At 41.0% G+C, this 13,762-nt stretch overlaps 1 protein-coding gene across 1 annotated transcript; it reads right to left on the reverse strand.

Moving 5' to 3' along the window:
• Nucleotides 1-957: 957 nt before the first annotated feature.
• On the reverse strand, nucleotides 958-1,896 carry LOC148120988 (olfactory receptor 2Y1-like). Its single transcript, XM_087909609.1, has one exon. It carries the CDS (start codon nucleotides 1,891-1,893, stop codon nucleotides 958-960), a length of 936 nt encoding a protein of 311 aa, XP_087765735.1. The 5' UTR covers nucleotides 1,894-1,896.
• Between the last annotated feature and the right edge of the window lie 11,866 nt (nucleotides 1,897-13,762).

Consider the following 13,762-nt stretch of genomic DNA (forward strand, 5'->3'; position numbering starts at 1 on the left):
TTTTTGAATTTTCTCTCGGTCTTTAGTTACTTTTGCATTTTCAGCACTAGATGGCAGGCTAAGGCCAGGTTAGCCATATGCACACGCCTGGTGTGTGCCACTGTATCAGAAATGGATACAAGCCTAGAGAGATCTGCAAACTTCAGCTGCTGTGTTGTTCATCAAGTGTGAGTGAGTGAGTCCCAAGAAGGTTATTTTCATACTACAGGCCTCTCTGGATGATAGGAATCACCTCATTTATAGTCAGTGGTCTGTGCTGAGAAGCAAGACATTCCCCTGGCACTAGGGGGGCTAACCATAGATAAGGCTCTGGCTCTATGCGACACCTACGGCCACAAACACCACAGAGGCTGCCCACTTTGTGAATCTGGCCCACTGAGACCACTACAGGTCTAGATAAGACCAGTGTACACATTGGCATGGGCTGTATGCTGTGAGGTAGACCCATGGCCCAAGTTCACTGTAACCAGCTGCAGGTGACAACGCCCAGAAAGGAAATGTGGTATTAGGGCGACAGGTCTCCTCTTGGCTTGATTCTAGCACTCTTTGTATGGACCCTAACCTGGGTGTGGAAGTCTTTAGGATCACCCCAGTGTTAGGCTTCACCACCCAGCTTCGAGTCTCAAGGCAAAGTCTTGTGGTTACTCTGCTAGGTTACTCTAGAAAATGAAACCTGAAACTCTGATGAGTTGGGATAGCTTAATGAAGGCAGTGTCTTGGCCATATAGACTGATTCTTAGCTGGGATATACCATTCAGGAAGTTGTTTGAATTTCTTTATTATCATTTCCATAGTAATATAAAATAAACAAGTAATGTCATTAGCAAAAAAGTGAGAAATTCCAATTAAAATGATGTATTATAGGATGACACTTAGGAATAATGTTTTCTGATAGTAAACTTCAGATCCTTTGCACTGGTCTAAAGTTAGATATTTTACTGGTTCTTGTTTCCTCTTCTACCTGGAGTCTGTTCCTCTCCCCAGTACCCTCCACAGAGCCCCCTTCACATCTTTGTTCCTGAGGGTGTAAATCAGAGGGTTGAGCATGGGGGTGACTACAGTATAAAAAAGAGCAACAAACTTTCCCTCACCCTCAGAATACCTGTGGGCAGGTTGGAGGTAGGTAGAGATGGCTGAGCCATAAAACAGGGTAACCACAATGAGATGAGATGCACATGTCCCAAAAGCCTTCCTGCGACCAGCCATTGACTTGATGTTCAGCACTGCCCTGGCAATGTGGGCATAGGATCCCAGAATTAGCACTAAAGGACAGACTAAGATAATGACCCGAGCCACAAACAGATTGGCTTCTGTTCCTCCCGTGTCCTCACAGGCCAACTTCAGGAGAACAGGCAGCTCGCAGAAGAAGTGGTTCAACTGGTGTCCACAGAGAGGCATGGCCATCACGAGGCTTGTCTGGATCAGAGAGTTCACGAGTCCTCCCACCCAGGAGAATATAACCAACGCCCTGCAGAGAAGGGGATGCATAATGGTTGTGTAGTGGAGTGGGCGACACACGGCGGCATAGCGGTCTATAGCCATTGTCACCAAAAGCACACATTCAATTCCTCCCAGTGAGAGCATTATGAAGAGCTGGGCCACACACCTTGCGAAGCTGATGGTCCTGTCGAGTCCAGAGAGGTTGACCAGCAGCTGGGGCACAGTGCTGGCAGTGTAGCAGAGGTCCAGGAAGGAGAGGTGGCAGAGAAAGTAGTACATGGGTGTGTGTAGGCGAACGTCCAGTCGTGACAGAATGATGATCACGGTGTTGCCGAAGAGAGTCAGAGAGTAGAAGACAGAGATGAAGGCCAAAAAGACAGGCTCTAGGTGAGGCCAGTCTGAGAAGCCCAGCAGCAGGAAGCCCTCTTCTGAACTGGTGTTCAGTTTTTCCATGGTCTCCCACCTGCGCAAATAGAACACAACTCAGTTCTTCCTACAGAGTACATAATTACTATTCCTTTGATGCCTCAAAGACATAGGTTTTATTGATGTTAATATTCCTTTAATCTTTTTTGGATTTTCCTTCCTGTATAAACATGCTTATTAATTGTTTGGGAATTTCATACTTGCATACAAAACATTTTGATCCTATTTATCCATGCCTCCCCATAAGAGTCGCCACTTCCTTTACCTTTTCCTAACTTCATATCCTCTCTCTTTAAAAAAACAATAACCCACTGTGTTGAATTTGTGATGCCCGTACGTACATGGGTATGAGATTAACTCCTAGAGCATGGCTGATCTAGAGGTTATACTTCCTCTCCCCTCTTTTTTTTATCCAAGACAAGGTTTCTCTGTGTACCCTTGAGTGTTCTGGGTCTCACTGTGTAGACCAGGCTGACCTCAAACTCAAGAGATTTGCTTTCTTCTGCCTCCCAAGTGCTGGGGGTAAAGTCATGCACCACTGTGACCTGGCATAAGTCTCAGAGAACTCTGCGTCTCCCTCTGGAGTAATCATCAGTTGGTACTGCTCCTTCTTCAGCTCGGGGTAGTGCTGTGAGCTCTTCTCTCTGAGCTGGGCTGTTGCCAGCCTTGATCCTGTGCAGCTTTATGTAGGCTACCAAGTCTTTCTTAGTTCTCCAGCTCGCAGATAACTGGATTAACACAGTTGTGGCTGTTCCTCAAACCCCATTCCTGCGGCCTGCTTGTTCTGTGACTTTACACAGCCCACTGAATACTCTGGAAATGATGTTCTTTTCTCTGAACGTGGAGATGATGTAGTACCATCCTCGTCATCATAATATTAGGAACTACAAGCAGTAATGTGGGACCTATATCCACAATCTAATGTGGAAGGTGCAGCGGTAAGGTTTGGTATTCTCAGGACAACAACAGGTTAACCAAGAAGAGTCTCAATGAGGGCCCAGCATTGATGATGCAATAGAAACCAGAAGCCTTGAAGCAGACGCTAATAAAGACTTGCAAATAAAGATTTATGGACAAAGGGGTTTGCTGCATGGCTCACTATGTTATACTGCAGCTTTCATGATGAGATTTTAAAATATTTTCCCTTTCCCCCTTTTTTCTCTTATTTTTTGGGGGGCTTGTGGGGCAGAGGGTGGATGTGAAGGGATGGGAAAATGAATGGGATTAAGATGCGTGATGTGAAGGACACAGAATAAATAAAAGTAAAAAAAAAATTGGTGTTCTATTTTCTAATTTTTCTTAGTCTCTGAAAAGACTCAGTAGTTTGAGGCAGAGAATGAACCAGACTTGTATGAACTTGGTCTGGTCTCTTGTTATATCAGACAATATTTTGAAATTATCATAACAAGTATGTATTCTGTAACTCTCGCTTGACAAACAATAATTGTGGAAGGGATAATTTCATAGTATAAGACACTTATATTACCCCTGAAGTAGAATATGGCTGTGTGAAAGAAGAGGGTTAATTGTAAATGTTTATCGTTAATTCAAAGGCAATATCTTAAAATGGTATTTTAAAAACTAGCAAAATCAAAAAGTTCGTATACCAAGCAACAAGAAAAAACCGAGAGCTGAAAATAATCACTGATAAATAATAAAAGTCAGATAGACAGAAAAAGTAGTTCCTCTGACTGTCCTGAGTGCTTGGGAGGTAGAGGCTGGAGAACCAGGATCTCAAGGTTTTCTTCAGCTGCGTGGTGAATCCAAGGCCGCCCAGAGCTATTTAAGACTCTTGGTTTGCCTTCTGCAGCTGCGATAAAACTTGGACCAAAACAGCTCAGGGAGGGAAGGGTTTAGGTCATTTCTCAGCTTACTGTTCATTGTTAAGCCAAGTTAGGGCAGGAACTAAGATGCGAGCAAAAACCTCAGAGAAATGCTGCTTATTATCCTACTCCCTCTGCTCAGCCATCTTTCTTACATAGCCAAGGGCCCTCTGCCTGGGCGTGGTGCTGCCCACAGTGGGCTGTGTCCTCCCTCATCAAGTATTAATCAACACAATCTCTTAAAAACACAGCCACAAGCCAATCTGATCTGGGAACTCCCCCAATTGAGACTCCGTCAAGTGAATCTGGGCTGTGCCAATTTGACAGCTGAACCTAACTAGGACGGAGGCCCTGTCTCAAACAGTAAAAAAGTATGCCCAAACCACTCACCTACCCAACTAAGCAACCGTGGGTGAAGAGATTTCTATCTGTGCTTCACTCTGACTCACACTGCTTTGGGCTAACTTTACTGAACTGGAAGGTGATTACAGACACTCAGAACTGAATCAATGATTTCAAAAATATGTTTTGATTCTTCCCTCATGAAAAAACAGTAAGACTGTCAACTATAAGATAATTATGTCTATATCTGCATCTATATATCTCTATATATCCCAGTTTATCAGAGCTTCCCTTTCAATGCCCTCTCACAGGAGAGTGCCAGATCTTCTACGCTCACAGGGAGATCCTCACAGACCAGTTCAGTTGTCACTCACCTGTCACCTGTTCTGATAATTTGCTTCTGTTTTAGGTACTTAGGTGCAAAACAAATAAGTAAGTAATTGATAAAACTTTCTTACTTTGTTTCTTTTTTCTTTCCTTTCCTTCCTTCCTTCCTTCCTTCCTTCCTTCCTTCCTTCCTTCCTCCCTCCCTCCCTCCCTCCTTCCCTCCCCCCCTCTCTCTTACTTCTTTCTCTCTTTCTTTTTTCGTTTCTTTTCTTTTTTTGTGTGTGACAGGGTTTCATTATGTAGTCCTTGTTGGCCTTGAACTCTCTGTATAGGCCAGGCTGGCTTCAAACTCACAGAGCTCCACCTGCCTCTGCCTCCCCTATGGTGTTATTAAAGGTATCCACTTCCACACCCAGAGCTTGATAAGTTTTTGCTCAGGGTTAAAGGTTTTTGACACAGCCCTGTATAATGGCACAGCTCTGTAATCCTAGCACTCTGAAGGTAGAGACAGGAAGATCATGAGACTGTGATCAGCCTGTGCAACGTAGTGAGACTCTGTTCCCCTTAATGTAACAACAAGAACAAGAAAAATATACCAAATAAAAACAACCAATGTTGTTAAATGAATGAATGGATGCAGTTCATATTGTAATAAAATACATGGTACATATGAATATCTCAGGAATATAGGAATAGTCTTGGAATAGTGAACAAATCTACAATATACCTCAGTTGGTGGCACAATAATTTAGCCATCCATGCTCTATAGTTTTATTAATAATTTTTGAAATAACATAATAAAAATGCTATATTTACTGTAGAAAAGATTATACTTCTAATTATGAGGCATATGTATGCTAGAATCATAATCCACAATAATTTGACCTTAATAAAACTAAATTCCAATAGTCATCAAAATAGGTAATAGAAGATAGGAATCAGAGAAAACTGAGCTTTGATTTAAAATATCAGTTGGACTAGTGTAGAGTGAAGAGGGGAAGAAACCCGCAACCCTGAGAGCCATTTACTAAAACACTAGAAGACACAGACATAAAGATGTAATGACCTGAGCCTCAGCAAATGTCAGCAATGCCTTCCCAAGTGAATATAGATAGCTAATCTCAAGGTTAAACAGGGCAACACTCCTAGCAGAGGACTGGTCTCTCCAGTTTACAAGGAGACCTGAAAATCGTTCACTTCAGGAGTTTGTCAGGAGTTCTGTGCTGCACAGGCAGGTAAAGGAGAAGAGTCACTCCAGAATGTGATTTTAGGTTCTCTGGAAGCAGGAAGCTTCTGTGCACTGAATCTCAAATCACCATTCAGAAGAATCAATATTTATTGATTGTACGCGAAGATTGCTTGGGGTACAAGTTCCTCATACCAAAGCCCCTTTGATCTACACTATATGTTATCTGAAGGAACTTATTAGAGCCTACAATCTTAGTCTTTACTGTGTCCTGTTCACAGTGCCCAATGATTCCAGACCTACAAATGTGACCTGATAGTCTTGAGACCAAAGCCATGAAACACATAGAAAACCCCTTCAGAAAAACAACTCCATAAGTCATAGAAAACAATCACTGTTTTCTACTATGATTTCTTCAAGGTCTAGGTACCTTAAACAAATGCTAATACATTCAACTGTTACCCTCGACACAGTGAAAAACAACTGTTACAATATAACAGTTTGTAACCTAGATACAATGACTCTAACAGATTGTAACCCTAGGTACAATGACTCTACTAGATTCCCAGTACATTTGTTTAAGGAGTCCCTTGCCTTCTTTCTTCACCCATAGACTTTCTTCTGTGTCTCTAGCCCCTATTTTCTTCTTTATGGGAATCTTCCTATTCCTCCGCTCCAGCATGCTCCATGCATCCGTTTCTAGCAAAACACAGTTCCATGACTAACTTCGAGTGGAAATGGTGGATGCCTTGTCTTGTGCAGAACTAGCTTCACTGTCTGTCTAGCACCACATCTGACCCGGAAGAGCACTGAAGGATGAACTCAATGAACCTGCAACATCATCCTGTGGCACTGCTGGGCAGGTCCTCAGTGAGGCAGGCAGCCTTGAAATCTATTCAGTCTTGCTTAGTGGGACAAAGACATTGTCCTGCTCCCAGGGGAACTAGTCTTTTATTCAGGAATACGGTGTGAAAGATACAGACCCAAAGTCTGCAACCTCAAGGTCAAGGTGTTTTCTTTCTCTGTCTGGTATGCGGAACCTCACCCTCAATGCTTTCCTGGAACCCAGAGACCAGAGATTCCCTGTGTTTGACACCGCTCACCTTGCAGTTCTTTCACTGCCCTTGGCTCTGCTACTTAGGAACCAGTTTCTCTGACTAGCACATTTTCTAATTATTGCCTGATAGCATAGATTATTTTCTTCACTCTTCCTTCTGCTCAGTACTAGGGCCTGACCCTTGCCCATATTTGGTAATCATGAAATGAAAATCTCCCTGGGAAATATTTTCATCACTGAAGAACAATTGTATCTCTCTGTTTTCACGGATCATAACTAGGCCTCTGGTATGTCCCCTGCATTATTTCTATTCCTTTGTCTCAGAACCCAGGTGAGCTTTGACCCCCACTACACTGCTTCTGAAATTGATCAACATGGAGTCCTTGAGGGAGCCCAGTGCATGTGGTTGAAATCTCTATGTGTGGGATCACTAGAGTGGATATAGGTCAACTCCTTCCAAACGGTCCACTTCCAGTCACAGAGGAAAGTATTTATGGTGTGTGTATCCATTCACGTGGTTCTGTAGTCCCCAGGTGAAGGTAAACAACTGTCCGACTAGTTCAACATCTTTCTTGTTGGTGAAACTGTTTCATTGTGTGTCCCCTGACTGTCCTGGAACACGCCGTGTGGACCAAGCTTGTCTCAAACTCTGCCTGCTTCTGATTTCCAATGCTGGGATTAAAGGTATGTGCCACCAAGCCTGGCCCTATTAGTGAAACTTTTTATCTCAGTGGAAGCATGAAATGAGCCCGGGGTGGCACCCTGGCTCCTAGTGACACACTTTTATTTCCAGCCACCATCATGCACTGGCAAATTTAGAAAATTATGAAAAATAGAGAGACACCAAGAGTCTGCATATGTCAAAAAGAATACAGAATAAAAAGTTCCTGGCTCTATACTTGGATTACAACGCTGACTGCATACATAGATCCAGAGGACAACAGAATCGATCAGCCATCTGTAAACATCCTAATGAGATCAACAGAATTGATCAGCTGTCTGTAAATATCCTAATGAGGATCAACAGAATTGATCAGTCATCTGCAAACATTCTAATGAGGATTCAGATTGGAAAAGAGAATCCATAAAGACCAATGCAAACTGGTATCTGTGCTCAGACACCTGTCCTAGGTTAGAGGTGAGGATCTTATTTTGTTTTCCTGAAGCTAATACTCAGATCGGGGGTCCGATTTACAGGAAGAAATATTGTGATTACCCAAAAAAAACCTGAAAAAGAAATGAAGGTTCTAAAACTAGACTACCTGGAAAGAGAATCTTCACATTCATTCTGAGTGACCTTCAGAATTTGTAAAAATATTTCTTTTTAGGTGAAGGCTCTGTTAGCTGGTTTGTGACCTCTCCTCCTGCCCCGATTTTTACTTTTCAAATGTTACAGTATGCTAAATGTTGACCTCCTTCTAATGTCCTTGGTGCACAGCCTTTTGAGATTTCCATGTTTGTTTTTATTTATTATAAAGATCAGCTTTCATCTGTATCCATCTCTCTGTATGTGTCTCTATGTCTATGAACGATCTTTATAAATAGTAAACATTCTGGCTAACAAGGATGTTACATTTATTTCTAACAGTGTGCAGAACTAAATCCTTCAGCTCAGGCCACCGCTTTGATGATCTTGCCAGATTATAATGGAACCACATTCAAGATCCTTCTAACTCATCCCTGGTTGGTTTCTTTGAGTGTGTATTGAATCTGCTTTAACTTTGCTTCATTAGGCCATTACATGTGACTAAACTATTGGTGTTAGAACGTTAATGTCACTATCAAAACCAACTAGGCACCAAACGATAATCCTGTCGATCCTCCACCCGCTCAGCTGTACAGACCCCTTACACTCTGGTTGGCTCCCATCCCTTCCACGATGGACACTGCACACTACCCGCTTTCATTCCACAGGCTTTTTAGGAGACCTACAAGGTTCTCAATCCAACACCCAAGAATTCTCTACCCTAAATATTCAGTATACAACCACAAACCACAGATGGTTTGTAGCCAGTTTAGTCGAGCTTTCAAGAGTGAATTTAGGAGATTGTTATTTTTCATGACCGGCACAGGGAACACGGTCTCCATCTATGATGGATACTCCTGTGTGTACCCCTCCAAGACACTCTAGGTTTGTTTCTGCAGCTCTGACTACACTTCTATTCTTTGGCCTTCAGCGATGCCTGCAAGTTACAGCATATAGAAGAGCCTTACTGTTTATGTTTTGAAACTTACTTCACTAATTTTAAGCAATTGTAGAGCATGAGATTCAGGTAAGAGTTTTCTAGACCTGATGTATAACAGAGCAGAGTGGTTAGGTGGCAGAGAATGTAAGAGTTGATGAGGGATAAAATATTTTTCCATTACTTTAACTGCTCTTTGTTCCCAAACTAATAGCCTAACACAGCAGAGTCTAGTGCTGATTGCTTAGCACAGTATTTCTTTTTAAAGTGTGAGTGTGAGCGTCTCACCCAGTCCCCACTTACCTGAAGTTCAAGGACAAAACTCTTGCCTTTATCTTTCTCTCTTCTACTGGCTTCGAAGGAGAGTTGAGGTCCACTAGAGACTGGCAGTACCGTGTGATATCTGAGAGACACTCCCTTCTGTGATTCTGTAGTGGGCAGGGCTCAGGTCACAGCTCCTCTCCCTGAGAAGTCATGACTGCATGTGCAGTGGGACAGTACCGAGGCTCCTCCTAACCTAGGATGAGAGTATGCCCTTCACCCTGATACTCTGAGACCAAGAAGCAACGTGTGTTATCAAACCTACTCCTGAAAATAAAGCTGCACACATCAATTCTGCCCTGAGGAATTCTGATACCTTCCTGGGCTTTTAACTTAGGGTTGTCTGCATGTTAAAGTAAATACTTTAGCACTGAGTTGTATCCCCAGTTCTTCAGACTCTTTAAAAGCAATGGCTTTTAAGTGACTCTGACCTTGGAGACCTAAGGTCCCACTGTGGCAATTACAATGAACTTGACTGGCTCTCCAAGATCTGCCTTGCAGCTCTCAGTACTCTATTCACCCAGCTCTGTGAAACCTAAGTGACCTATGGTGTGTTCTCAGGACAGCTTCTAACTTGGTCATGTGACTCTACAGCCTGGGATTCCTTCTAGTCCCTACTTTGACCCCTACTAGCCCTTTGGCAGACAGACAAATTCTATGTCACACTTGAAGCCTGACATTTTCAGCAAACTGAAGTTGATCTTCCTTCTCTGGAGTTTTTGTACGATGCCCCGATAGTTGTCCATTAGTCTATCTGATATTTCTTTCCTTTCCTTTATGTGGATTAGGAAGCATTCACTTCCTCCCTCTCTTCTTTTGCTTTTGAATTTTACTCATATTTATTAAATTTTAAGATTAGAATATAAACGAATAGGTTTCATCATTAGACCTTCAAATACCTATACATTATAATTTGCTTTTATTTTTTGGTATGATTAATATTTCACTGATTTTTATTGAGCTCTACATTATTCTCTGCTACCCTCCCTGCCTCTCCCTCCTCCGTCAACCCTTTCCTTTTTTTTATCCTTCCCCATTGCCCATTTTCTTCTTTTTTTTAAAAAAAATTGATTTATTAAGCCCACAGTGTTCTGCTTGCATGTATACCTGCATGACAGAAGAGGGCACTAGATCTCATTACAGATGGTAGTCAGCCACCACGTGGTTGCTGGGAATTCAACTCAGTACGTCTGGAAAAGCAGCCAGTGCTCTCAACCTCTGAGCCATCTCTCCAGTTCCCTTTGCCCATTTTCAATCCCCACTCACCCCTAGCTGGTTCACTTTCTTTATCCAGTTAGTTCCACTTTCTGTTTCCTGATTGCTCGTATCCCTTTATGTTCTCTATTAATATCCTGGTTTGCTTTCTATTTGTGTGATAAAGGTCAGGACAAAAAACAAGTTGGGGATGAAAGGGTTTCTTTGATTATATAGTTTTGTCCATCATCCAGAGAATTCATGGTAGGAACCTGGAGGCAGGAACTGAAGCAGGGACCATAGAGTAATGTTGCTTATGGGCTTGCTACTCATATTTGCTCAGTTTGCTTTTTTTTTAAATTGTTTAACTCCTAAATTTCTTTGTTATTTTATTGATTTTTATTGAGCTCTACATTTTTCTCTGCTCCCCAACCTGCCTCTCCCCTCCACTTCAACCCTCTCCCAAGCTCCCCATGCTCCCGATTGACTCAGGAGATCTTGTCTTTTTCTACTTCCATGTAGATTAGATCCATGTATAACTATCTTAGAGTCTTCATTGTTGTCTAGGTACTCTGGGATTGTGATTTGTAGGCTGGTTTTCTTTGCTTTATGTTTACAAACCACTTATGAGTGAGTACATATGATATTTGTCTTTCTGGGTCTGGGTTACCTCACTCAAAATAATATTTTCTAACTCCATCCATTTGCTTGCAAATTTTAAGATGTCGTTATTTTTTCTGCTGTGTAGTACTCCATTGTCTAAATGTACCACATTTTCCTTAGCCATTCTTTGGTTGAGGGGTGTTTAGGTTGTTTCCAGGTTCTGGCTATGACAAACAATGCTGCTATGAACATAATTGAGCACATATCCTTTTTGGCACAATTGAGAATTCTTTGGATATATACCCAAAAGTGGTATTACTGGGTCTTGAGGAAGGTTGTTTCCTAACTTTCTGGGAAATCACCAAACTGATATCCAAAGGGGCTGTACCGGTTTGCATTCCCACCGGCGATGCAGAAATGTTCCCTTTACCCTACAACCCACAAGTTGTCATCAGTGTTTTTGATCTTGACCATTCTTACAGGTGGAAGATGGAATCTCAGGGTTGTTTTGATTTGCATTTCTCTGATGACTAAGGATGTTGAACATTTTCTTAAGTGTCTTTCAGCCATTTTAGATTCCTCTGTTGAGAGTTCTCTGTTTAGGTCTGTACTCCATTTTTAAAATTGGATTATGTGATCTTTTGGTGTCCAATTTCTTGAGTTCTTTGTATATTTTGGAGATCAGACCTGTGTCTGATGTGGGGTTGGTGAAGATCTTTTCCCATTCTGTAGGTTACTGTTTGTCTTGTTGACCATGACCTTTGCTTTACAGAAGCTTTTCAGTTTCAGGAGGTCCAATTTATTAATTGTTTTTCTTAGTGTCTGTGCTGCTGGGATTATATTTAGGAAGTGGTTCCCTGTGCCAATGCGTTCAAGTGTACTTCCCACATTTTCTTCTATAAAGTTCAGTGTATCTGGCTTTATGTTGAGGTCTTTGATCCATTTGGACTTGAGTTTTGTGCATGGTGATAGATATGGGTCTATTTTTATTCTTCTACATGTTGATATCCAGTTATGCCAGCACCATTTGTTAAATATGCTTTCTTTCTTTATTTGATATTTTTTGCTTCTTTGTCAAAAATCAAGTGTTCAAAAGTGTGTGGATTAATATCTGGGTCTTCAATTTGGTTCCATTGGTCCTCCTGTCTGTTTTTATGCCAATACCAAGCTGTTTTCTTTACTGTAGCTCTGTAGTAGAGTTTGAAATCAGGGATTATGATGCCTCCAGAAAGTCTTTTATTGTGCAGGATTGTTTTGGCTATCTTGGGTTTTTTGTTTTTCCATTCTTTCAAGGTCTATGAAGAATTTTGCCGGGATTTTGATGGACATTGCATTGAATCTGCAGACTGTTTTGGTATTTGGGGCATAGATGTTCAGTATTGAGATTTCCTCTTGAAGAATTTTTCCTCTGACTAATATGAAATGTCTTTCTTTGTCTCTTTTGATTGATTTTAGTTTGAAGTCTATTTTGTTAGATATTAGGTTAGCTATACCAGCTTGTTTCTTAGGTCCATTTAATTGGAAATTTTTTTCCTCTGAGGCGGTGTCTGTCTTTGAGGTTGAGATGTGCTTCTTGTATGCAGAAGAAGGATGGAAGGATGGATTCTGTTTTTGTATCCAATCTGTTAGCCTGTGTCTTTTTATAGGTGAGTTGAGTTCATTTACATTAATGACCAGTGGTTGCTATCTCCTGTTAATTTAGTTTTCATTGTTGGTGATGTTAATTTGTGTGTTTTTCACTTCTTTGGGATTTGCTGCTGTGTGATCATCAATTGTCTGTGTTTTTGTTGGTATAGCCAACTACCTTGGGTCAGAGTTTTTCTTCTAGTGCTTTATATAGGGCTGGGTTTGTGGTTAGGTATTGGTTAAATCTGGTTTTGTCATGGAATATATTGTTTTGTCCTTCTATGGTGATCGAAAGTTTTGCTGGATATAGTAGTCTGGGCTGGCATACGTGGTCTCTTAATGTCTGCATAATGCTTGACTATAACCTTCTGGCTTTCATTGTCTTCAATGAGAAGTCAGGTGTAATTCTGATAGGTCTATCTTTATATGTTACTTAGCCTTTTTTCTTTGAAGCTCTTAATATTCTTTCTTTACTCTGTGTGTTTAGTGTTTTGATTATTATGTGGTGAAAGTACTTTTTTTTTGTAACCAGTCTATTTGGTGTTCTGTAAGCTTCTTGTATCTTTATAAGGATATCTTTCTTTAGGCTGGAAAAGTTTTCTTCTATGATTTTGTTAAATATATTTTCTGTGCTTTTGAGTTGAACTTCTTCTTCTTCTATACCTATTATTCTTAGGTTTGGTCTTTTCATGGTGTCTCATATTTCCTGGATATTTCGTGTTAAGCTTTTGTTATATTTAATGCTTTCTTTGACTGATGAGTCTATTTCCTCTACTGTATCTTCAACGCTTGAGATTCTCTCTTCCATCTCTTGTATTCTGCTGTTTATGTTTGCTTTTGTGGTTCCTGGTAGTTTTTTCATTATTTCTGTTTCTATAATCCCCTTGGCTTGTGTTTTCTTTATTATCTCTATTTCAGTTTTCAAGTCTTGAATAGTTTCTTTCATATGTTTGATTGCTTTTTCTTGGTTTTCTTTAAGGGATTGCTGATGTCTTCCAATTTTTTATTTGTCTTTTTCTCCATTTCTTTGAGGGAATTTCTCATTTTCTCTTTAAGAGTCTCAAGAATTCTCCTGAAGTTATTTTTTAAGCCAATGTCTTCTGCTTCATCTATATTTGGTTGTTCAAGTCTTGCTGTTATAGGGTCTCTAGATTTTACTGGTGTCGTGTTTTTCTTTGTGGTGTTGTGTGTGTTCTTACCTTGTCTACTCATCTTTTCCTCTAATTGGCGTGGT

This window comes from Myodes glareolus, chromosome 9 (genome assembly GCF_982192425.1).
Source record: "Myodes glareolus chromosome 9, mMyoGla1.1, whole genome shotgun sequence".
Lineage (NCBI taxonomy): Eukaryota > Metazoa > Chordata > Mammalia > Rodentia > Cricetidae > Myodes > Myodes glareolus.

What these genes read in the sequence shown, in the direction of transcription:
- LOC148120988 (XM_087909609.1), bottom strand. Translation starts at nt 1,893, where the DNA reads ATGGAAAAACTGAACACCAGTTCAGAAGAGGGCTTCCTGCTGCTGGGC.